Here is a 26317-nt window from a genome sequence, read left to right on the forward strand (position 1 = left end):
GGAGAGTGACACAATTACAACCAGAGACAGCATGTTTAGTTTTCTAAAACAAAATGGAGAATCCAAGGTACTCCAGAAAAAATATTTTTACAACTCCTTATTTCATTCAGTGACATTTTAAACTACTAAAAACATCAATGTGTTTTGGCAAGGACCATAGCCAGGATTTAAGAAATATTGAAGTGACAAGTCCTCTCAACAAACAACCAACCAGTCTTAGAAAAAGCCTTTTGCTGTAACACTCTCAGAACACTATCTATTATTTTGTTTGCCTAAATCATTTTCATTCTCAATTTACAATGTGTAGTTGAATCTTTGAGGAGGCACTCAGAAGCAGAACAGCCTAGCTTTAGCTACAGTGAGTGTAATCTGTTAAAACAGTAGTGTAAGTCCGGGTGGTGGCCTTAAACCTGCTCAGTGACCAACATTGAAAACTGCGATTATACTGCGTACACAGGACATAGTTCCAATCCAACACATCCTACTCATGTCCTGCTAAAATGCATTGCAGACAGTCTTTTCATGTAAACTACATGCTCTGCTGCTTTTTGTCTACTCTCACTGACACACATTTAAGCACATTTTAAGCACATTTTCTCACCAGAAGGTCAAAGCCTTCACAACAAGGCTTCTACACTAGCTTTCTCCCTAGATGGATTCAGTGTTGTCTCTAGGTGTTTTTCTCCTCACTCTGGGCTACCCTCTCCCCATCATTCTCCTCACCCATCTGAGAGTCAACAGCACAGCACTTTTTCTGTCATCATATATTCCCTCTCATTCCCTGGATGGATGTCATGAAAGTCTCTCTACATATCTTTTCCTCAGTCTCAACTGTTTATGATCAGACACATTGTTTATCTGTGCATGTGCATGTGCTAACACTGCAAATTACATGGTCACTGATGTTGGCAGAATTACTAATTCCCGAATAGACCTGGAGAAGAAATGGGATTTTCAATCCCCTCTGAGCAACTGAGAAACAAAATTCAAAAAGAAAAACAGCATCCATACATGCACACTCCAGTTTCTTCATAATGGCCTAATTGATAGTGACACATTCCTATTAATCGATATACACACCCATTGTTTCTATGGTAATATCCTCGATGAACTGCCCTGTTTCTATTTGTGTCTCAGGCAATGAATGATGCAATGAGCCATATGTCTGCCGCAGTCACACTGTTTGCATTTATGGCATTATATAACCAAGAGGTCAATAATACATAGCAGTAGTATTTTTTTTATCGCATTATCGACAAACAATGCAAGACAACTTTGGGTTTTTTGCAATTAATCCAATTGGCCTTTCCAGTACTTATTTAAAAGCTAAAATTTGTTGTCTTTGAAGTGATGGCAGCAATGGTTGGCCTCTTTTTGTTTGACACATGATGGGTTGGCCAATTGTAACAGTCACATAACACAACTTATTGTGTGAGGAATGGCATGCAGAACAGTAGCACAACACACGGTACTGAACAGGGCTCCAAAGCCAGCCGAGTTCATCACCACAAGGTATTTCATTGTAACTGTATCACATTGTAGAGGAGATGCGTGCCTGGATCCTCATAGCAGCAGAAATTCTGTGGACCTACTGTACGAAGGCTCTCATGTCAAATTCACACTCAGCTAGTTACAGTTAGCCAGAAAGCATTCCTGCAGTTCTTACATAACACTTTATGTCTGCTGAACCGTCACCTGAACCGTGTTGGGAAGTTCAAATTGGACTGGAAGTTGCTGGCTCTGGCCAGTCATTGCTTGGAAATGGTGGAGAAAATTGATTTATTGTAGAAATTCTTCCAGTATTTCCAGTTCTTTACAGTTCTTGAAGAAAATATGTCATTCTAGCTTCAAATGTTTCTCCAGTGTTCTTTCAACCTTGTCTGTCATTTCATATCCATTTGTTTTCTCCCCATTCTTGTACTCCCTGTCCTTATTCTCCTGCTACTTGCAAAAGTTCATGAGGAAATTCCACTCCTCAATAACATTACTTATGTTTTCACATTCTCCCTGTTCTTTTTCTGTCCTTCATGCTCTTGCCTCTTTTATCTGCATGACAGTTGAGAAGTGAAGATGTGGGCTCTCTCAAACCCAAGTTCCTTCTATTTATACTGTGCACTTAAAGTGGTTAGCCCTGTGTTCAGAGCTCCAGGGCTTGGAGGAAAGGCCTAATCCGGCCCCATCCCTGCCCACTGTCCAAAGTCCTGACCACATGCAGCTGGGATGGAGTGATGGAGGGAAGGAATGAACAGGAGGGAGGATAATGGGGAGGGAGAGCATGGTTCAAGCATATAAAAATCTATTGGACAAACAGTCAAACTAATGTGTACTAATGTGTATGTGTGTGTGTGTGTGTGCGTGTGTGTATGTGTGTTCCTTCCTTTGTATCTATACTTGTAAGTGATTTATAGCCTTATGCATGAGCATAAATTAAGAAACATCTTTTCCAAAAACTATTTCCCGAAAAATGCACATACACATCTGAGGAGTTGAGAAATAATGACATGAAAAAAGTTTAACAGTTTTTTGCAGAGATGGGTTGAGATAAATTCCAAGCCACTAAAAAAAGAAGAAGAGAGCAAGATAGATTTTTTTGGCTGTAATAAATGAAAACTCTTGACATAATATTCATTATGCAATGATGACCTATAATTCCCCCTGGCTAAAAATATTAGGCATGGTAGTTGCTATAAAAGGAAAAGGTATGCATCAGATTTTTTTAGGCAAATAGATTTGTTATACATGCCAGTAATAGTTTTGGAAGTACTTTGATGTGTATTTATCAAACTGCTACCCACCAAAAAAGATATGTGATAACATAATATTTACTGACAGGAATAAATATAACTCAGCTTCCTCATGAGCAAGGAATAAGCTGAGTTAGTCACTGCAAAACAAGGTGATTGAATAAATTGTCATCCAAAAATACAATAATTATTACAGTATATTTTCGAATATTAAGCCTTTCTCTCTTTACTCTGGATTGTATTTTACATGAAGATTGCTTCATAGAACGAATACATAAATGTCTACGCGCTGAAAAACAAAATTCATTTACAGCACAAGTCTTTCATGAGGATATACGTCTGTATTTCATATTTCTTTCACACTGATAGAAAACAAACATGCTGACGGATCGAAAATATGCTAAATGTCACCCTGTCCATGACTTCTTGCTCATCCCCAAATTCATCCCACAATATTGCTGGTCTTTGAGTCATATACAGTATTTCAGGAATGCAGACTGAAGTCTGATATGCCTGAGCCTAGCAAGCATAACAGAGGGCAGAAGCCTCAGAGAATAACACATAGCCAAAGCCCTAAAGAATTCCCTTGGACCAGAAAACTGTGCACTGGAGAGGAAGGCAGGAGAGCTGCTGAAAACCCAGACTTAAATAGTGTGGCCTCCAATGCTGGTCACTGCCTGAGATAGACACTCAGCACTGTGGTTTCTGCTGTTTCTGGCCATAACTGAAATTAGATCCATTTACAGTGCCCTTACATTGAAAGAGATATTACAGATTTTGTACACACACAAATTATGTACACACAGTCATGTGGAGGGAAGTCTAAGGGTAGTAAGTAGGAAACAGCTAAGTCTGGACACTGCACTGATCAATACTTGTACTTTGTACTAAGAATTAAGCTAATTACCAAGCATTATGTGTGACTAATCTGTAGTTTCCAGCCACTGTCTCCTCACTACTCCATCACTATACAGCAGACATACCATGTTAGCAACAATCTGGTGATCACAGATGAACTGCTAGCTATTAAACAGCCATTTAATTCCCTCATGAGTAGGTGGAGACCAACACAGAACTAAAAGGAAATGTTTCTTTGTGTCTTCTGGATGTGCAAATAGACACTTCCCAACACATTTTCTAACTAAGGAATATATGTGTGGGTACTATATGAGAAGACCACTTATTAATGCTTGTTTCCCTTGAATGGAACCCAATCACAGTCTTTTCTCCACTAACTAAAGTCGTCAGCCTCTTTGCAAATGATCAAAACTCAACTTTTTCCCAGGCTGACTGAATGTAGCTGTGCACATATGGTGTATACAGATGTTATGTAGGTGGAGATAGTAAGACATAAGTGTGAAAGTAGTTGTGGTTATATGTTGATCTTACTTGATAGTTACTTACAGTGAACAGAGTCACCATGTTCACAGCGTAATTTTCCATGCATCATCAACCAACTGTGTATGTCAGCATGTACATTTGAATTTCATGCATGTATGATGACACTTGTTGACCTGCAATATAAGCAAGGCACTATACCATGCAAAGCCCATCTCTAATCATCCCTTTAGTGAAAGGAGCATCTTGGCATTTTACCACTAGGCCTCTGTGGCCACCCTCAGACAGAACTGGAGCAACACACATGCACACACACACACACACACACACAGGCAAAGAGCAGCATCTATCTATCTAACCTCAACTACTGAGCTTCTGAGAGGCAGCCACTTAACTGAAGCATCATCTTCCTCTAGTCTGTAATAATGGCCTGGCTAAAGCTAAACCACTCTGTTTCAAAGGAACACCAAGATTCCTGTGTAAGGGAGTTATTCAGGAGCTGTGGTGGGTACAGTTCTTACAGCTCGTATGACTGGGTGTGTGCACTCACAAATATTGTTCACATTTACAGTACATACCCACGCATGCATATAAATGATCACACTCAGAGATGCAGCCCACAGACTGGCTGTGTACTACTTGTTTTTGGTTGTCTTTTGTTGGTGCTGTAAGCAAGCAGTGGCAAGTACTGTCGATGTCTCATCCACTTCCAGGCCCATTTATCAAATGGGCCTGAAACTGTAGAGACAACGCTGAGAGATTAAATATTCTTACATGATATTTTAAAAATAGCTCAAGGATACACAAATCTTTTTTTTCAAGATGAAAAGTCATTGAGGGGTGACTGACTAATATGATGGCATCAAAAATGACACCTCAGCATAGTTACAGTACAGTACAGTAGTTTCCTCCATTGCTTTTCTGTTTTCACCACATGGCACACTTTGGCACACTGCACCACATACGCGCTATAGTTAGCACCTGGTCATCTTGCAAACATCCAAACAGAAACTCACAACCACAAACCAATATTTCTCAGAAGAGAACTGCATACACTCCCAGCAAGGCTGAACTCTTCTGACACTGAGCACACCTTTTTGATTAATTGCCAGACCGAGACTTACAGACAAAGGTGTTGAATGCTGGCAAAGATGACTGAAAAAACTGGTTTTTTCTTTGCTGCTGAAGCACAAGTTGTTTTTGCCTTTAAGGTTCTACAAGTTTTGAAATATGCTTAGTCGAAGCAAGTAGCTTCAACATTTATCTGTACCAACTTAACAGTCATTGTACCTCATTCCTTTCAGAGTTGCTGGAGCATGTGTTTCAGTGTATGTGTGTACATGCATGCTTGTGCGTGTCAATACAAGTAGTCATCATCCACAATTAATGTCACAATTCCATTGTGACATGAATTTTTTATGGCCACCTGATCTTCCCACAAAATCAACAGGGGAAAAGGAATAGATGAAAGAGGGGGAAAGTGTCAAAATGATGAAAATCATTGTCAGGAACCTGGGACATGACTTCTGATTTCTTCACTTTGTCAAAAGGAGGCGTTAAATGTGGTTTGCATGCATGCAAAACTTCAAACTGTTTAGAACAAAAAGAGAGTGCTTGTCACTTATTTGTTGAGAGTAAAAATGTTTTGCACCCACATTTCAAATCTGTTTCCGTGCATAAGACTCATGCAGTACAGTTGGGTGCCTCCTTTGGGGTGAAACCACAGCAATGTCAGCTAAAACTAAAGACAACACATGAACCAAAACAGGACATTATAAAAGACTTCACAGCTCCCTAACAAGCCCAGTGCAGCCTTTGGTTGGTGTTTACTGCGTGCATTTTTCTGTCGAGGAAACTGATTTTACCACACTGTAGAACTGTTTTGGAGAAAGCAAACGTGGCTGCTTCCTTCTGGCAACTCATGGGCACTTTTTGAAAAAGCTGAATTTGAATTTGCAAATACTCAAACTTGAAATAATGTGACATATATAATGTGACATAAAGAAGTATTTCTTTGAAAGAGTTTTGTTGAGGGTGATTGTTATGACTATGGGAAGAAAAGATTTCCTCTTCTTTTGCAGTGAAAAGAAATAGAAGAGTATATATAGTAAAAGACATTTCTGCAAGGTTGTCTGTCTTTGTGTGTCTATATGTGGCCCTGTGATGGACTGGTGACCTGTCCAGGGTGTACCCCTGCCTTCCACCCGAGAGAAAGCTGGGATAGGCTCCAGCAGATCCCCGTGACCCTGAGCCAGGAAAAGCGGGTATAGAAAATGGATGGATGGATGGACATTTCTGCAACCAATTACAGTTCATTATGTGTCATATACTATGGAAAAATACCTAATGGATAAAACAAAGAGTCAGATTGTTTCAGGAGCTATGTGAGAAACAAAATACATATGATATTGTCAACAATATCAACGGCTTCTCTTACTATTCCAGATGCCATACTGTCACCCCAGTATCCTCCAGTGAATGAAATACCATTTTAGGTCTCAAGATCTCGATGACAAAAAAAAGAGTTCCATGGCAGTGCCAGCTGGTCAGAAATGATGTAGGTGAAAATGCAAAATTAAAAATAAAATGGCAAAACTTGTTAATGGGTATATTAACATATTTAATAAATCTGAATAACAACTGTTTCCACATTTATAATATGCGGCACAATGTTTGTTTGTTTTTTTACCACATTTTCTCTTGGCTATAAAGTGCTGCCAGTTGTAGCTTGAAAAGTCAACTAAGGATACCTGAACAAACAACTTTTAGTGCTGGGGTTCTATTATTTGGGATAATTTTGAGAAAATGATGAGTATATTTGTCTTAACATGCCTCTAGTAATAACTTATGTGCTAATTTGAAGTGTATTCAACGTGTTTTACATCAATATTGAACTAAATCCTGTTGTGGCCCTCTAACATATGTGCTGAAAGCCCTGCAAAAAGCTATCCCTTCAAGATTGTCTCGATGTGTTTGGGCACTACTAACACAGCTTTGTTCACACACACATGGCTAGAAATGCCTGTCTGATGACTTCTAGAACTGAATCACTCTTATTACACTGTACAGCACCCCACATGAACAGTCATCTGAAAGGCAACATTTCCTTCTCATGGAGCCTTTTCCCATGACATGACACAGGTCATCTCCAACACACACAATCTAATTTGAAGGAATGCAGAGTTGCATCTTTACGGTGGCCGACGTTGTATGACATTTTGATCAAGTAAACAAATGTAATAGAACATTGTTAGCACATATTAGCACATGAGAACAATCATCAGAGGTCGCTCATTCAATTCTGTTGCAATTCAACACTATAAGCTGCGTCATTACGCAGCCTCCAAAATGAGACGTGACTTATGTCACTACATGTGTCTCTCTCGCCTCTGGAAAAGTTCTTTGTTCATAGCTCCCCTCAGTTCGGGATCCCCCTATCGGCCTGTCGCACTTCCGTTGTGTTCTCTCTTTTGCAGCGTTTCTGTTTTGCAGCGTTTCTCTTTTGCAGCGTTTTTGTTTTGCAGCGTTTCTCTTTTGCAGCGTTTCTCTTTTGCAGCGCGTTTGCCCTTGTCGGCCACCGTACATCTTAAACACATCCTGCCCAGTAGGTTATACTCACACATTTCTATCTTATGCAGGACATGCATACACAGATAAAGGGCTATACTCTCCATCATTTCTCATTTTAACACTGGTTTTTTAAATCTTTCATTTCAACAGACAATCTTGGCTTGCGACTGATAAAAGAAAAGTTGGTTAAATGCAATTATCTCCTGCTACTTTTGCTCACGTTCTTTGTTTATATTTATTTTTCATCCACTAGCATTATCACCATTTCTTTTTTGTTTAAATATTGATTTAAAACTGTCAAACCTGGCAGCTGGTTGCACCTATTTGCATTATGAGTAACTTCCAGGAGTGAACACACTTATGTCAATATGCCAACAGAATGAGTCAATCAACCCGCTGTGACCTTTTATCTTAAATAAAACACCTTAGTTGAGAAAAGGCTAATTGGCATGGAAAGAACAGCAATGAATTCTTGTTTTATTTTAACTTCTGACAGTGACAACTCATGCCCCTGCCACAACAAACACACACGCGCGCGCGCACTTTCACACACAGTACCACGAACTGTCTTCTCTCTGTCTGTATTTTTAAAACTCTGAGAAATCATCTTCACTTTCATAGACGATCTTTGTCAAAGGAGGGGACCACCGTCGCATAGCAACCAGCTACAACAAACTACAAAGCTCACAGCGCCGACATTAATGCCAGCAGGTGAACTAACCAGCTAGTTAGTTAGCTACTGTAGGTAAATAAGGAAAATTTCAGAACAGATAAAAAATGGTGAAACAGACTATACAGATTTTTGCCCGCCTTAAACCGACTAAGAAAAGCACAGCGGTAAGTGGCCCACTCAACATTTAAACACAATTCAGTGGATATTAGAATAAACTCTAGAAAGGACATTCATTTAACTAGCTAACTGATGTTGGCGTCCCAGTGAGTCATTGAAGTGAGGAAGAATCGACAGTCCAGTACTGGAGCACTGGTACACCTGAAGGGAATGCAATCATTAATTCATGTTTTTCAGTGAACTACCTGTGCTTTTGTTGCTGTGGCATGTCAAAATATTTACAATGAAATCGGTCTGTGTTGTCTCTTAACTACTCCATACTACAAGCGACCTAAAAATTCAGCAACAGTAGGATTCCCATACTCTTATTTATCTCTTGCCTAATAGGTTTTGGATTGCTGATGATGAGTCATTAAAGGGAACATACTGTAAATGAGACAGTATCTGATTTGCAATTATCGGGTGTTAGCATGAAACAGTGGCAAACAAGTATGGTTACTTTGCAGTGAGGTCCTCATATGCATTTAGAATTTAGATTTCAGAACAAAGTATCTATCTATCTATCTATCTATCTATCTATCTATCTATCTATCTATCTATCTATCTATCTATCTATCTATCTATCTATCTATCTATCTATCTATCTATCTATGCCCGTGCTGTATTCACCGAAATCAAATGAGCACAACTACCATACCTCCAGGGTGCCTTTTATGGTTCTAGACATCTGTATAAATAGAGAAAGCAGTGGTGTTCAGGAGGGGATACTGCAGGCAGGGTGACAGTGAAAAATGATCCAATCAGTCAGGTCTTATCTTTTATTCCTGAGACCATGGGAGTTGTAATTGCATTCATCGTAAACACCCACAGTATGATGGAATGTAGCTTAGTGGAGGGGGTTGTTTAGATTGACCCAGCCGTCCTTACTCTAATGGCCCTCACTGCTAGAAAACAGACTAGTTTTTCTTTTCTCCCCTGAGGCATGACTTGGGCTTTGCCGAGCGGAGGTGAATTTTTAGTGCCTACACTGTAAGCTGATCATGATTTTTGGTTAAGCTCTATTGCTTTCCACATGGCATATACTTTGTAAACTCCATCTTTTTATTTTGTGGTTTGCAATATCCAAACCCTAAGTGGCCAAGCTTTTATTTTAGACCTAACATGAAATACAACCTTTGCATTTAAATTAGACTGCAAGTACTCTATGGTGCCACCTACCATAACAGCATACAAATCATGCAACATGTTGTAGACTTCAAAACAGTACTGTAGATAAATGCCTTTGTGTCTCCTCTCACAAACTCTTCAAATATCATCCTGTGGTAAAGTAGCCTTCTACCTTGTCATGTATTCATAAACTAAGTAGTAGTAATAGTATAGTAGTGTTCCACTGTGGGGCTGACTCTGCTGTTGTCTCTGGCTCCCCCAGGTGTATTCTATGGCCACAGAGGACCACACAAGTGCTTCTCTGGAGTTTATGGTACCCAGGGACCTGGCTGATGGCTTCATTAACAACAAGAGGGAGCGCTACAAGTTTAGGTTGTCTGAGAGCAGTTTTTATGTTTGTAAAGTTTTCCATTTTCTTAATTTTCCAAATCAACAAACTAATCTGTTGAAAATAAATTCCTCTGGATCAGTTTTTGATGTCTACATTAACCATTTCCATGGCTAAATTTCTCTCTATCAATTACACTGTAGATTAAAGTAAAAATGCATCCATCCATACACAGTTTCTTTATAATACAGTGTTATTAGGTGTCATTAAGTGAGTGCAAAAATTTGTTTAACACTAGTGGTGAAAGCTCCAGTGTTATATACCCCCTGGGCAGGGCTCATGCCATGCTTCCATGCCCCAAATTCAAAGTTAGGGAATCAGACAGCAGTGGACACTGAGAGACTTTGAAAACCACAGAGTCTTATAATAGCATGTGGAGGTTCCCTTGTGCCCTTATAGAAATAAAATTTCCACATTTAAGAATCTTCCTGGGCGGATTCCTCTCTCATCTTTCTTTGCCATAAAACATGATGGTTTGAAACTGCTTTAGGAAACAGAATAACTTCACTTCAGAAATTAAATACACTGATTTTTGTGCTTATTCAGTATTGCTGTGGGTTGCTGTGTTGAGCCTTTTTATTGTATGTTGGTAATAAAGCAGCATATCAGTCACAATCAGTCTACAGTATGTCTTGCAATATCAATTTGACCTATTCTATTCTGCTCAGTGTGGTCATGGTGGTGCTGAGTTTGTTCTTTTCACTTATCTGCAGGTTCCAAAAAGTGTTTGATCAATCAGTCAAACAAGAGGAAATATTTGAAAACATAGCCAAACCAGTTGCAGACAGGTAACAATTTACTTTTTAAAATCACAAATGTAAATAAATGTTTGTTTTGATGACATGTAGATTTTCAGTTTTAAATATACATTTTAAAACCCCTGTGGCCTACTTTTAAAGCTGCAATCTGAAGTTATCCTACTGACAAATCACCAGTTTCAGAAATTTCACTCATCAACTGTGCCCAGCATTGCTCATCTTCCCATATTGCAGCCAGGGTACACTGGCTTTAGTTAGCTATGTTGACAGGAAGTCAATAAAGCTCAGCTTACTTAAAGATGTGATTTTTGCTTGAGCTGAGCTTGCAAGAAAGATGGCACACTGTGTCACTGTGAGTATGAGAACATTTTCAAGCCACAACACAGAACTGTACAGAATTGTAGCTGCTTACTCATTTTGAACTGTTGTTTAATTTCTCAAGGGCCACATTCATTAGATGAACCCACTGAAATATCAGGTCCTCAACATCAGCAGTAAAAGGAATTAGTAACAGTAATAATACTATCTGATGTAATGAAAATAAGGAGTTCAGCTTAGCCTTAAATGTAAAATCTTAATTATATTGCTGTTGTAATATTTATGTACAATATAATAAAGTATTTTGATTTAGGTACTCATGCATAAGGATGTGTTCTCACCATTAGACTAGTGCACAGTGAATGTTAGCAAATATAGCCATGTTTGAATTGATTGAATTGAAGTTAACATTTAGTTGACATGGCGTATGATGATTGAAAGATGCATATTGCTTTGTTAATTATATTCACTATCAAAGGTTTACAATCAAAATTTTAAAGATGTGCTTGCTTTAGGAAAAATTGTGTGTACTAAGATTTTGATATACTATAATATACAATTCCACCAGTGGAAAGTAGAAAAGAAGAAATTTTGACATCATGCACACATACCAGATTAAAATAAGTGAATTTCAACTGGTTTTAATTTAAAAATGTAGCTATTCTAGATCATATAGACCCAAATAATAAACACACCATTTTTTTGCATTTGTACTTTTTTTTATTTTTTAATCTGTTTAATTGGACACAAATTGTGAAATTTAATCCCTTGATTCTGTGGCAATAACATACCTCTACATATTATCTCCACCTCTTACTATGTGACAGAGCTTTACCCCCGGCTCAATTAATCATGGCTGACTTAAAGAAGATAAACAGCCTAGAAGAGGGGGAATTTGCTTGGAATTTCTTGTGATCAGATGTTTGTTGTGCTGTTATGAGAACAAGGTTCTTCCTCTCTTTCTCACCAAAGTCTGTTTAGCTCTGCCATCTCCTAAACTTCTACCCTAGTCTTCTTTGTCACATTAGGGGCTATTTGTAGACTCTCTCAAGTGCTTTGTGTTATATCTGCTATTACAAGACATATCAACAACATGGTGAGATGTCTGGATCAGCTAACTAAAGACATGAATATATCCGACTTGACTCATACATGTTCTGGCCACCCTGGCTGATGTTTTAACAGTTCACTTTTGGTTGTGGCAGATGGTAAACATCAGATTGAAAACTTTCAGTCACAATCAGGCTACAGTATGTTTTGCCATGATAATTTGAGCTTGGCATCTGATAGTCTTTGATCCAACACAGTAGAATGTCACTGTCCTGGAGGACATGAGTCCTCCCACATAGCTATGATCAATCTGTCTTAACAGTCAATTAGTTCTTAGTCAACTGTCAGCTGTCTTATGCACCTTTTGCAGCATGTCAATTTAGTCAATTTACACACTGAATGTTTAGATTTCCACTGAGTTTTAACTTTTTCAATCCAGTCTCACTACAGTGACTAAAAAATGGGTGGAAGTCTAGTTGTTGAGCTGATAACTATGTAATGTGATGTCAATATTGGCATGACATGATGTTGACACAAAACTCAAAACAATCAAATTTGGACTGACGGTGTGTTTTCCTAAAGCCTCTACAGTCAAGAAACTTTTTTTTTTTTTTTTTTTTTTTTTTAAATTCAGGGGTCACTGTAAATCACTGCATTCTTGCATTTACTAAAGCTGTTTCATGCAGGGTTGATTGCACCTATCCTTTTAAGTAGCAATAACTGCCATGTTGTTGTTTTTGTTAATCCTAAAAACCTGTTACACATCAAAATTGACCAATATCTCTAACTTGTTTACTTGCACAGTATTTCTCTCTGCAATCTTATTTCAACTCAAACACAGCAATTTAAAAACAAACCATCAAATTCATTAATAGCCCCAGGAGAGGAAGTGCCTAATGTAGTGATGTTGGGCTGGTAAGGCAAACCCATTATCTATGATAATTTTGTTTCACGTGGATGTGAAACCTGCAGCCCATGTTCAAAGACAAATGGGGGTCTGTTTGGTTTTATTCTTAAATGTGATACATCAAAACATATATTGCTGAAAAGAATGGAAAGAACAAGGATCTTATATGATGAATTGCCAGTCTCCAGGAACGCTGAGGTGTAAACAGGAACAAGCATTGGGAAATGCCCAAGCCTCAGTGGCAGGGCCTTGGCCACATCATTAGCACTGACATTAAACTAAACACTGAGCCTGTGTATTTTCTCCCCACTGCCAATCACTGCCATGAGTCATACTAGATTAAATGGACACATAGTGGCCATCCAAGTCAGACTAACCAACTACCACTCTTTAGACAGGAGGTAGTGTTTTATATAAACTGACATGCAGTTTTTCCCTTACCCTTCTCATGCAGGGTGTGGAATTGTACAGCACACAGGAAGTGAAACCCACATACTGCTCAGATACTGGGTTGGCAATACCATTAGAATAAGTGAGAGTCTTATGTTTGTTTATAATTCATCTTGAAAATATAGTGTAAAGATATCATTTTCTTGGATTTGGCAAGCCAGCAAGCACAATTTAACCTCACCTTTTATCCAAGCTCGTGTGTCAGCCTGTGCCTGTCATTTTACTATTTCTTCCTGGTTTGTTTCCAAGACTACAGAACAGAATGTTTTAATGCCTATTTACTGACTATTTACTTTATCATTTTGAATGTTCAGTTTTCATTCAGACAGAACTAGATACCACTGGTTTCCATGGCCCTGTGCACGTGCAGAAAAGCAACCTGGTGCCAAACCCTAATTTACCAGGCCGTGCCTAGTGGGTTTGGGCCCTTTTCTTCGCTCATACATTGAGACATTCCTCCTCCAATAGCAGATGTCTGTCGCCTTCACAGCTCTCCACTCACTGACCTCTTTTCCTGTCGACTTAAAAGTGTCAGATTCAATTCACTCAGACTTTTGGTGTTTGCTGAAGGATACACGTGAAAGTCCTTTGCACTTTCACAAATTCAGATGGTGATGTCATAGGAGGGACAAAATACAACTAAGTAAGAACATATTAGTGAGAATATGGTTGCATTTACAAACCAATGCATTCTGCTTTCTGTAACTCATAACATGCTCATACATTGTGGCTATATTTTTAAAGGAAAAATGGCTTCAGTTTTCATTATTCTCAATTAATTATTGGTATACCCAGTATTATTTGGTTGCATCTATTTAACCCTCTTTAAAAAGAAGTGATCATATAGTTCACTGTTGGCAACTTTTTAAAACTTTTTTTCCAACAGTGTAATAATATTGCAGTAGATATTGTACGTGGACATATGTTATCAACTGTCAACCACTACTCTAATGGCAATTCTAAATCAATACCTTTATGTTTGTTAAATATGATTGAAATATTTGCCTAACCCGTGAAGTGCTTTCTCAGTGTCTGTGCTGTGTGTGTGTGTCTGTGCAGTGTGTTGTCTGGCTATAATGGCACCATATTTGCTTATGGCCAGACGGGCAGCGGGAAGACCTTTACCATCACAGGAGGTGCTGAGCATTACGCTGATCGAGGCATTATTCCCCGCACCCTTTCCTACCTGTATGAATGTTTCAGCCAGGTCAGCACACCATGACTTGATTTTTTTTTTTTTTTTTTAGTTAATTTAGCATTTTGTTTTAATTGGTAAGGACTGATAATACTCATTGATACAAAGAAGCATAACAGTAAGTGTAAGTGGAAATTAGTATCATGCTGGATCTCTTTCCCCTAATTTGTTTTCCTGTGCTGTAAAGTATTTAAATTTAAACAGTTGCTTTTGCAAAATGTCAGAATACTGATATTTTCATCTTGCATCCAATTTACATATAGTACCACATTTTTTGCTCCACAGGATAGTAGCATGATTTATACTACACACATCTCCTACCTGGAGATCTACAACGAGATGGGATATGACCTTCTGGATTCCCGGCATGAAGCCTCTCGACTGGAAGACTTACCGTCAGTGTTCTCTTTTTTTTTTTTTTTGCTTTTCTTACACTGATGTAGGCATACAGTTACTTTTGAAAGTGCATTGTATATTTTGCCTTGAAGACATGCACTCATGTGTGATTAATACACTTATTTTGAAGTTAAAATGAACAGTCACCACTGGGTCCATTATTCTCCTAAAAACTTTTAGCTGAGCCTTATTCCTAAATAGCTATTTGTCAGCCTGGCCTGAAGTTACTGTGTGGTGAAATGTGGAGACTGTAGTATTTACCAGCCCACTAAAAACTGCCAACTGACAAAATGAGACTGTTGGACAGCAATGGATGTGGCCAATCTGATGGCAAGCTCTGCCACTGGAGTGAGTGAGGGTCATGTGAACAAAATGTTTTTCATAGTCAAAGGCTGAGGGAAAATCTTTTTATGTCCTTCCTCTACCTCTTTTTTAACTCACTCATTGCTTATTGACCTTGGTTATTATCCTCATTGCATGTCTCCTGTCTTTGTGACTCTCTTTTTCTTACTATCCATCCTTTTCATCCTGCATTATTTTTTCTTTCTTTTTATTTTTTTTCATCTTTATCTGTAATTATAAATTCCATCTCTTGGGAGGTTTGTCTGTGTATGTTGTTTTTTTTTTAACCATTTTTCATACTCGGTACTTATTTTTCTCTACGTAGACTTTGGATGTGACATTGTTTTGGTACATCATTTTGGTGTTTGCCCTATATTTTTTTATACCAGTTCCATTTAGGTTTCTTCTCTTCTTTCACAGAGGATCCAGCTCAAGGGTTAGATACCCACAAATCACAGTCTTCTGGAAATAAATAGTGCCCATGCTGTGGCCACACTTGCTGATTTAAGGAGAAGTGGTGGCACTGACACATTTCTCTCTTTGACTCTTGGTCTGCTTCTCTCGTTCACTGCCTGCAGTATCCTTTCTCTTCTTTCTAATATTCTCACTTTTTCTTTGTTTCCATCATGCACTCCAAATGAACTCAACATTTACATACATTTAAAAAAAAAATAGAACAGTCAAATCCTATGTAATGTTAGTGCAGTTGCCCGAACACAGCTTTAATCATATTAATACTGTTTTATAAGACTACCTCAATTACCTACACTTTAACGTAATTTTCTCCATGTGTTCTTCAGTCATTCTGTCCTCTTTGACATGTTAATGCAGTAGCCAGACTATAACAAACTTGGTGCAAAGATGGAAATGCTGTCGTAAGATCGTAGGAGTCCCATCTGTTTAAATACGCTATGTTTTAGAATGCCTGATGTGGGCAATAACCAATCACCTGTTTATTTTTAAAAGCAAACCCAGTCTATTATCTAGATATGAACCCCTGCATAGATAAAGCACATTTCAAACTGGGTTGCAGTCCAAATGGATTTGCAGATGTGGTTTGTTGGATTTAAAGATGTGAGAGGCCAAGGTAATGGGAGGGGACTAACTATGTCTAACATAATTGGTTTGCCTTAATTGCTGTAGCATTAGATTATTTTTATTTTAACTGGATTTGTCCTGCTTTGTCATTTTCTATTAAAAATCTCAATTTAATTCATAATACTAGAATCTTTTTTTTTTTTTTTTTTTTTTGCTCTTCCAGAAAAGTAATGATCATGGAGGATCCAGATCAGAATATCCATCTCAGGAACCTGTCCCTGCAACAATCAGCCACTGAGGAGGAGGCTCTGAATCTACTTTTCCTGGGTGACACCAATCGTATGATTGCAGAAGTAAGAAAAAGGAGAATAATTGCACCATACATACACTGTTCTTAGCAAAGATTGTAGACAGTAAACAATATTGTTATATAACCACGCCCTGGGTAAATGACGTAAGGAGCATTTTTTGGTCCATGAATGTAATATGGATTTAAAAAAACTATCTTAAAACATTTCTAAAATAATATTTTGGTCCCCTGTGGACCCTTTTATCATGTTTTTTCCCAGTAAAACCCAACATTTTTCCTGTAAGTTCTGTTTATGTTGTGGTGTTTGTTTTCTACATTCAGACACCCAGACTCTTCATGCTGATGAGACATGTGGTGGGTCAGCTAATCAGGACTTTTATTTCTGATGAGTATTTCAAAGTTCTGCTTTGATGTAGCTGGGATTATTCACCAAGAACAATAAAAACAATAAAAAAAATAGTCATAGACTTTCTCCCAAACTCATGAATAAGTTTAATAGCTAGTATCCAGTCAAATAACTTTTTAGTAGCATGTGAGAAAATGCGTATACCAAGTAATACCCACTGAGCATAGCCCATTACCAAAACAATGTTACATTTGTTTTGTTTTACCTTGAGGATACACTCCCAGAGTCCACTGACATAAAATCTGGGGGATATTTTAGTGGAAACACATTCTTGGATGTTACATTAGTCTGTTGATCAAGTAGTCAAAGTAGTGCAGTTTAGTAAGAAGACCCCAGTACAGTCCACCCACATAGAAACTTTGTGAGCTCATCTTCTCTGGGACTTCACAAGATCTCTCTTGGGCCTGAAGCAAACAAAGAACCATCATATTCAATTTATCTCTGCCAGAATCATCCCCAAAGACTTTGCTCCTCATGCACTTCCAATAAAATTAGCAGTAATGCTTTCTTCTCTTGCTTCCAGCCATGTGGATAAAAGATGACAGATCCATTCACTAAGCAGACCACGAGGTCAATCACTTTTGAGATTTGGCAACCCCCTCTACACTTTTATTGGGCAGGAAATAAAATACACTTTCTCAACTCTTCCCCCTTGCTTCACCCTCATCAGGAACTCTTTCCTCCCATCTGGTGTCTTCCCCATGTTCTTGTTTCTTTTTTTCACATGTGTGGATGCAGCGCTTGGACCTCACCCTATCTCTCTACATCCACTTTGCCTCCTAAACCCAGGGGGGTTAATAGGTTGCATACCAGTTGGCACAAATGAAACTTCCATCTCAACCTTTTGAATCAGAAATCTTGATCTCTTTCAGCATTTCTAGCACCACCACAGCACTGTGTGTGGTCAGCATATGGCACATTTAACAGCAACATGTGGTTACAGGAGACACAAGAAAAAACAAACACAACAAAACCATTTTAATAAATGTGCATGGACACTCTGTGGGCATGCAAACAGTTTGCAGATACACGCTGTACTTCATTTTCAGGGATATTAAAAAAACAGTATATCATGCCCAATAATATCAAATAGAGTTATTATATTAAATGCACATTACCAACCAAACTGACTCTCTGTTGGCGATTGGTCTTGACATAAATGCGATACTAAATAGGATGGAGATATCCTGTTTTACTTTAATACTTCTGAAAGGGTTTTGTTGCAAGATCCACAAAAACATACACATTATCACATCCTGAGGCATAGTACAATGTAACAGTTTTTGAATGGTAAAACCCACTTAAGCTTAAGGAGAACTGTGCAAAATCAACAGTTGATCACATTAGTACATTGTGTGTGAATAAACACATTCTAATACAGTACATTTTGTCAGGTGACTGAGTAACAAAAGTACTAAGTACAGGGTACTTTTCTTAGGTTTTATCTGAATTTATTGGTTGATATGAGCAATAGCACTGATTGGGAAATAAAAACATGTTTGACATGGACACTCGATCCATGACCTCCAGCCTTTATAGAATACTGAAAGGTATGCCATCTTTTGCCAACATCTAAGGGCTGCTTCATGTTATGTTTAAGGGATACTCTGTGAAGCATACATAGACGTGTGCTGTTGAATGGAATGACAGCAGTGGGTTAAAATATCGACAGATCTGTCATGAGCTGTCATGACTCTAAAAGGCAGGTGTTGCTATATTTATGCCAACAAGTCAAGGTCGGAACACCCTTTCGGAATGAATGACCTGAAATGTCCATGAGCAGTAGTGAGAAAGTAGTGAGAATAAGCACTATACCATTAAGGTAGCTTCTATGTTCTGGTAATTTACAGTAAAGCTGCCCTTAGGACAAAGAAAAGAAATCCAAGAGAAGTCAATGATCAGCACTGTTAGTGAATGTTCACTTCCTCTGTTAATTCTCTGAGTGAGTAACCCACCCTTCACTACTTAATAAAGCATGTTTATGCAGAGTGACTCATATTCTATTTCTGTCTCCTCCTGGTCTCAACCTGACTTCTGCTGTTCCAGTGACCATCTGAAAATCAGCCTCAGCTTTTATAAAGCCACCACCATATGTTTACTGCTCGTAGGTTACACATGGTGCAGCTTTGATCTTTAGACCAGCGGGAGCAAGAAGAAACAAGAATCAAAGGAAACATGTTTTTTGTTGTTTGAATATGGAAAGTACCAATAAAATTCCTATTTTCCTTTCTGTGTGCACCATGTGTCATGTTTTTAGATGACTTAAATACTCTCACACAAACCTCATTTTATCCCAAAAGTACTGCAGCCTTTCGTTAAATCGTTCTCTTACCACTCTACTCTCCTCCTTTCTGTCATTCCCAGACTCCTATGAACCAAGCGTCTACACGTTCCCACTGTATTTTCACAGTGCATTTGTGCAGACGTGAGCCAGGCTCAGCCACCCTTCGACGCTCCAAGCTTCACCTGGTGGACCTGGCCGGATCAGATAGAGTAAGCAAAACAGGCCTAAATGGGCAGCTGCTCACTGAGGCCAAATACATCAACCTCTCCCTTCACTATTTGGAGCAGGTACTGTAACCACTTCTGATTTTTTTTATTTTATTTTATTTTAATGTATGTATAAAGAATTTCACAAGGGATAGAAAATGTCAGCTCTTTTCATTGCTTTTTTCCTCAGGTGATCATTGCTTTGTCAGAGAAAAATCGCTCCCATATTCCCTACAGAAACTCCATGTTGACTTCTATGCTGAGGGACAGCCTTGGGGGCAACTGCATGACCACCATGATCGCCACAATGGCAGTTGACAAGAGAAACATTGATGTAAGCCTGGGCACCCCAGTGCCATTTTCAGACACAATATGCTATTGAATCGAAGGTTTTGGAGTGTAGCAGTGTAATAGGCCCCTTGGGCCTGCTATTGAATGTGAATTTTTTCTCCTGAAACCATTGGGTGTCTTATAGGACAATGGGCCCCTGGGCACAGACATCCTTTATTTTTTGGTCTTTTTATCGTGTTATTTTAGTCATTTGTGTTCTGCATTCAATTCAACAAATCTAATTAGTACTAAATACTCATTGATACAAACAAACATAACTGTAAGTGGAAGTGGAAATTAGTATCATACTGGATCTCTTTCCCATAATTTGTTTTCCTCTGCTGTAAAGTATTTTAATTTAAACAGTTGCTTTTGCAAAATGTCAGAATACTGATATTTTTCATTTCATTTCATCCCATTTATATACATTTTTTGCCCCACAGGATAGTAGTATGATGTATACTACACACATCTCCTACTTAAATGAAAGAGTAATTAGTAGTAATAGTTTTTGCTCAGACAAACATTAAGTTTTTTTTTTTTATTATTATTCAGGAATCCATCTCTACATGTCGATTTGCTCAGCGCGTGGCTCTCATTAAGAACGAGGCAGTTTTGAATGAAGAACTGGATCCTGCCTTGGTGAGACAGCCAGGCACTCACAGCACTTCAGCAATCACTTCAAATCACATAGCTTAGCCACACAATCACACCACAGAAGCATGAGTTAATGTGCTGTTTCATTATGGCCAGACCCTCCTCATAGCTTCCAGACCTTAAATTGATCAACAAATGATTTGCAGTGAGAATCTAACTTCTAAATGTGACAAAGTGTAACCCACCATGTGCTCAAGTGTCATTTTTTGGTTTCCAAAACCAAATGAGTTTTTCCAGTGTCAGTCATTCCTAAAGAAGCAGTTTTCCACCTTCACTGCATGGATGTCTGTCCATCTTGTGTGATTTAGACTGCTCATGAGACCTGTTTGCAGTCTCTGGTTTACATACTTCCAATAGTGTTATGGGATATTTTACCCAAATACCTTGCAGTCTTTTGAGAAAGTATTCAGGTGGAGAATGGTACATCCATGCCAGCACAAACTGCATGCATGCAGCCACATGGAGCAATTCTTGACCAGTTGCTATAGATCCTGTATATCTAAGGATCTACAGGATAACAGTATAACAGTATTACATAACAGTAACAGTATAACAGATAACAGTATTTAAAATGTGCTAAGGCAGTCTGCTGACATTCAGTAATTTGATTTGGTATCTGAGAAGATACTACATAGTGAAGATGCCTGAGCAGGACGTCTAGTGAGAATAAGTTCTTTGAATGTTGCATCATACCTGGTTACTGAGGCCAGTACACTGAGACCACACACATACTTATTTTTCAACCTTTTATTAAGTATTGTTATATATTAAATAATGAGTAATCAAATTGCCTGAGAGGTTTAGCAAGGTTAACCTCAATTTTTCAATCTTCCTTTTTAGAATCGTCACACTTATAGTACCTGTTGTATGCTAGGAAGCCCCTCAGGGAAATAGAACTGTAAATCATCACAGCTGCTTCCTCCCCTCCTGCCCTGATCTGCCTCAGGATCAGCTGCTTCTGTATTACTGCTGCTCAGACTTGGCTGGCCACTTGCAAACCCTACAGAGGTATTTTTAAGAGAGTCTGCGGCTGGCCCAGTAATTGTGACAGTGTCTGGCTGCTTCCAATTGGGTCCAGCAAAGTTACAGCTCGAGGCAAACCCAAACTCCACGGGCAAACGTCTTGTCTCATTTTCTTTGTTGCTCCTGTCTCCCTCGCTCTATCTTTCTGTTTGGTTTACTGGGAAAAAAGTAATGCAAGGCAGTGCAGTTTACAGATTAGAATGATGTCATCTATTGCGGTTTGAGGTGACACTCAGACTCACATTTTTGGCGAGCCGCATCTAAAGGCCCGCTGTCTTTTGGACATGCTGGCTGTGTTAATTGATTTGAAACCTGGAGTTTACTTTTTACAATCTTGCAGTCAGTATCTGCCACCTAGATCAGACTATACATTACCTTCATGATCCTATACTTTACTCTACAGGCTAAAAAATTTAATTTTGCACATCCTGGACAGCAAGAAATAAACCAACTGGACACAACAAGGAAAGAACAAGTTGTTGAAAGTGACCTGTTGTAATACCGAAGCCAGCCTCAGTGGCTAAGGTCAGCCTTAGGCCTGCATTGAGACCAGGTTGATCCTGGTCTGCAGTTATCAAAGGAGATTTATCTTTCAGAGTACTTTTATTACCACACTGCAGCATTTCTTTCAGGTGTGTCAATTTTAGCATTTAGTGCTTTAACACATTTTGAGTTGAGTGCAATCAAATTTTTATTATTAATTCTTAAAGGGTCAAATGATAATAGGAGGCTGGGTGATCCTTTAGAACCTGGAGCCTCTTTTCACATTAAGATACACAAGATGTCGCTTGAGAAGACAACCCTGATTAGCACATACCTGTGAGTCAAACAGAAGCCTGCTAGTAGCCCAGCCCACCACAGAGATATGGGGTAAAAATTCCCAAGTGATTCCTCCCCCTGGTTCGCTCGTCTGTCTCGTCTAAGTGGCTAGCATTTGTTAGGACAGACTGGTAAGGAGAAAACCATGCCTCCTTTTCTTTCATAAATAGTTCCCATAATAGCCTTGTATTTGTCAGAGGCATACAATATGCAACAGTGACCCTACACTACAAAATACTTATATGTATTTGAGGTGTGGCCTGTGGTCTTAATGAGGTGCTTACAGTTTACTCTGGGTGGCACTTCTACACAGGATGTATGGCATGCATTTAAAAAGGTCTGGACCGTGTACACGTCAGTTTATTGTTTCAAAGTTAATTGTATGACACATACAGTATACAAAACAGGCATACACATGATGCTGCTTTTCCATCACTTAACTGTCTTCATGTCAGTTTTTATTCAGAGTGTATGAAAGTCTGCTATGGTGCTTTTGTGGGCCCAGCATTCTGAAACAGACACAATTCCAATGACCCACAAATGCTTTTGAGGATGCAGCTGGGAGAATTACATCAGACCCTGTCCTCCAGATCCAGGGAGTGGCTCTGTTGATGAATGGTCAGCTATCATACTGTATGTGATGTTAAAAAATATGATATGGGAATACATTAAGGGTGAAATGTTTGTTGAGCTAAGTGGCACCTAAGCCACAATACAGGTCCGTTTCTTCTCAAGAGCATCATGAGTTGACAACGTTTGACTGTATAACTGATTTTGGCTTCCCAGGTAGGTGTTGTGTCTGCTGTAAGTGGCAGTGCTTTTCTAAGTTAGCTCTACCAGTTTGACCTTTGACCTTGATTTAGTTTTCTCTGACCTTTGGCTCCCTAGCAAGCTTGTGTCAGTAGTGTCACTGTGTGACTGTAGCATGCACTCGCCATTTTCTGTTGTATTTGGTCTTTGCCACTCAGACCACTGAGTGCCAGTTTTTCAGTCTGCTTTAGTATTTTGCGATGTGGTCAAATTTTGTGGTGATATTTAAGTAAGATTTACACTATAGAAAAAAGTAGGACATGTAAGAAAAGAACAGTTACCATTTTTTAAAGTGTTTGTATGTGTTGTTTTGTGATGTTATTTGTGCAGATGTTTTATTGGATCTGAATTTAATTGGTCTGCTTTCCTTTCAGTAACTACACTGATTTTGATTTTGATTAGATTTTCATGTCTCAAATACAATAACTTCTTGTCATATATTCTGGTTAATCAAAATGACTGCCTAGAGCCTTCCTGTGCTCAATAGGCACAGAATGTAGTATATAAAGTATAGTATATGTATATGTTTTATATAAATATAAAAAATAATAATATGAAAAAGTCCCATCATATTATCATCTCATCATGCAATTAATAGACTTTCTTGCTGATGTTGTTACTTACTACATAGATGGCAACAGTAAGTACTTAAGAAGCTATCACTGGGTTGGCGAAATAGTTTGCTTTTTATATATACAGTAACCAGACCCGGAGAGCGGTTAGTAGCAGCAACCAGACCATTAGCTCAGTGTGCAAGGCTTTAATAAAACACGTGTAGACAGACAGCAGCAAAACGTGTGTCTGTGTGTGTGTGTGTCTGTGTGTTTGCCACACTAGCTGTTTAATGCTACTTTATGTTTTGCTCCCTGCATTTTCTGACTGGAGCATCCAGTTGTTTGGAATCACTTAGGTTTCCCCTTCAGAATGCATCAGTAAGATAAGCCGCAAGATAATGTTCAGAAGTGTCTCATCAGGTTGCAACAGTAAAGGGTGTCTGTCTGCATATCCTTGGATATGTGTGCCTTTGTACTGTAGGTTCTAATGTGAACTGTTACATTATGTGTATGTGCAGATATAGTACAGTAGAGCTCTAACGCTGCTTTTCCCTTGTGTATTTCAGCTTATAGCACGTCTGAAAAGAGAGATCCAATCTCTGAAGGAAGAGCTAGCCATGGTGACAGGAAAGCAGAGAGATGACCAGCTAACTTCAGAGGAGATCCAGAAGTATGTCACACTCTGTTTCTTGATTACTTGTCCCTTCAGTTTGGTCTGTTTGTGAATGTAACCTACACATTATGGCCTACAATGCAATCTCCAGATTGTCAGGTAACAGATGAGGAGAGGCAACAAAGTTGCTCAAAGTCCTCAATTAAATCAGAATGTTCTAGCAGAACTCACCACAGGCCTTTTACCTCAGGGTCATGGATTATACAATATGTACTGGGCTCAACAAACCAGTCATCTCAGGACAGTGCAGTTGTGTATAGTGCTGTGCTGGCTCCATCAGCCTTCTAGGATGTTTACAGTGTGCCTCAGGCTCTGGGAAGAGAGCAGACAGTCTTTTTTTGGACTCTAATTTGTAATTTGACATTTGTGATGCTCAAAACCCAAAGATTCCTGAGAAGTTGTATATCATAATTTATAAGTATTTGGGTTTTGCCTCAAGTGACTTGTGCTCCAGGTTTTGTGTGGCTGTGTCTCAGAATGTAGAGCAAGTTACCCCTAATCACATACAGTACTTAGTGGTCCAATCACCAGCTCCTCATGTCCACATGTCCTTGGGCAAGACACTGAGCCCGAACTGTATGGCGACTTTGCCATCAATATGTGTGTGTGTATGTGTAGGTGTGTGTGTGTACTTGTATAGCTATCTTTGTGAGTACCATTTTTAACATATTTCTATCAATGTGAGGACATTCTCCTGGTCCACACTTTTTTCAGACTCCCTTTTCAGGGTTAAGACTTGGTTTTAGGGTTAGGTTAAGAGAGGCTTTTTTTTCCGATGTCACTTTGTGATTTTTGGTGCGCTGGCATCAGGGGTCCGCCCCCTGTCGCCTCATCCCACACTCGGTCCCAGGGAAATGGGGCAAGGTAAGATAGGATAGATAGATAGAGTGAGGAAAAGGATGGGATTAGAGTTAGGGTTAGGATTGGGGTTAGGAAGGTTTAGGTTAGGGTTAGGGTGAGGTATTTAGTTGTGATGGGTAAGGTTAGGTTTAGAGTCTAGGGAAAGCATTATTGCTATGAGTGTCCTCACAAAGATGGCTGTGCAAGTGTGTGTGAATGGGTAAAAAAGCAAAGTGCCTTGACCATTGAGGGAGAAAATGCAGTACATTTCCCATTTTCTATGCTGTAAGCTATGCAGCCATCCTGAGTGAGGCTCATTCACAAAGACTTAAAGCCTCTTAGGGATCATTTTGTGAATATGTGCACCTCCCTGTGTTTTTATGCTTAATTTGAACAATTTAAACTGTTGGAAAACCATTAAGAGCTCATGCATGTTCATGATGTGATTGTAAAGTTTGTTTTATTTTGTATGCTTTTATTACTCCTAATCCTAAGACAGTTAAGCTGGAGCTCTTACTGTAGATCATCAATGGGTTTTAACCAGATCTAATGGAGTGCCTTGCTTCAGCTAGTCCTGCTTTATTTTTCTGCTTTTATACTCAAATAGGAGAGAGACCTTGTCAAGCAGTGCCAGAGTTCAGGCCAGAACTTTCGTAGAGGACTTCCCGCCATTCCCCCACCCCCTGTGGCTAATGTATTTAACATGCCTTGGCCCTCTCAGTTTGACTTTATTATTTCCTTTGTACCCCAGTCATTAGCCGTGGTCAGTGCTGACTTTTTTGGTGCTGCTTTCTCTCCAGGTTTTGCCTTGACTCATCCTCGGTGCTCAGTACATACATCATGGCTTATGTGTTGTCAGATTTCCAAATACACATATTGTATATCCACTGGCTTACTGATTTGTGTCTTTTCAGAATACTTCTCTGGTTGCTTGAATGCTTTGTAAGATTCCAT

General features: G+C 38.9%; 1 protein-coding gene across 2 annotated transcripts in view; it reads left to right on the plus strand.

Annotated features, from left to right (window-relative positions):
• Positions 1-8340: 8340 nt before the first annotated feature.
• Positions 8341-26317, plus strand: part of kif6 (kinesin family member 6) — a 46916-nt gene continuing 28939 nt past the window's right edge. For both annotated transcript variants that reach the window (XM_026303252.1, XM_026303261.1), the window contains exons 1-10: positions 8341-8489; positions 9872-9981; positions 10711-10785; positions 14540-14687; positions 14961-15070; positions 16675-16804; positions 19532-19738; positions 19848-19991; positions 20543-20629; positions 24417-24520. In XM_026303252.1, the coding sequence (XP_026159037.1) occupies positions 8430-8489; positions 9872-9981; positions 10711-10785; positions 14540-14687; positions 14961-15070; positions 16675-16804; positions 19532-19738; positions 19848-19991; positions 20543-20629; positions 24417-24520 (1175 nt within the window). In that variant the 5' untranslated portion in view covers positions 8341-8429. The remainder of the gene's footprint in view (positions 8490-9871; positions 9982-10710; positions 10786-14539; positions 14688-14960; positions 15071-16674; positions 16805-19531; positions 19739-19847; positions 19992-20542; positions 20630-24416; positions 24521-26317) is intronic.

The sequence above is a fragment of the Mastacembelus armatus genome, chromosome 22 (assembly GCF_900324485.2).
Source record: "Mastacembelus armatus chromosome 22, fMasArm1.2, whole genome shotgun sequence".
Classification (NCBI taxonomy): Eukaryota; Metazoa; Chordata; class Actinopteri; order Synbranchiformes; family Mastacembelidae; genus Mastacembelus; species Mastacembelus armatus.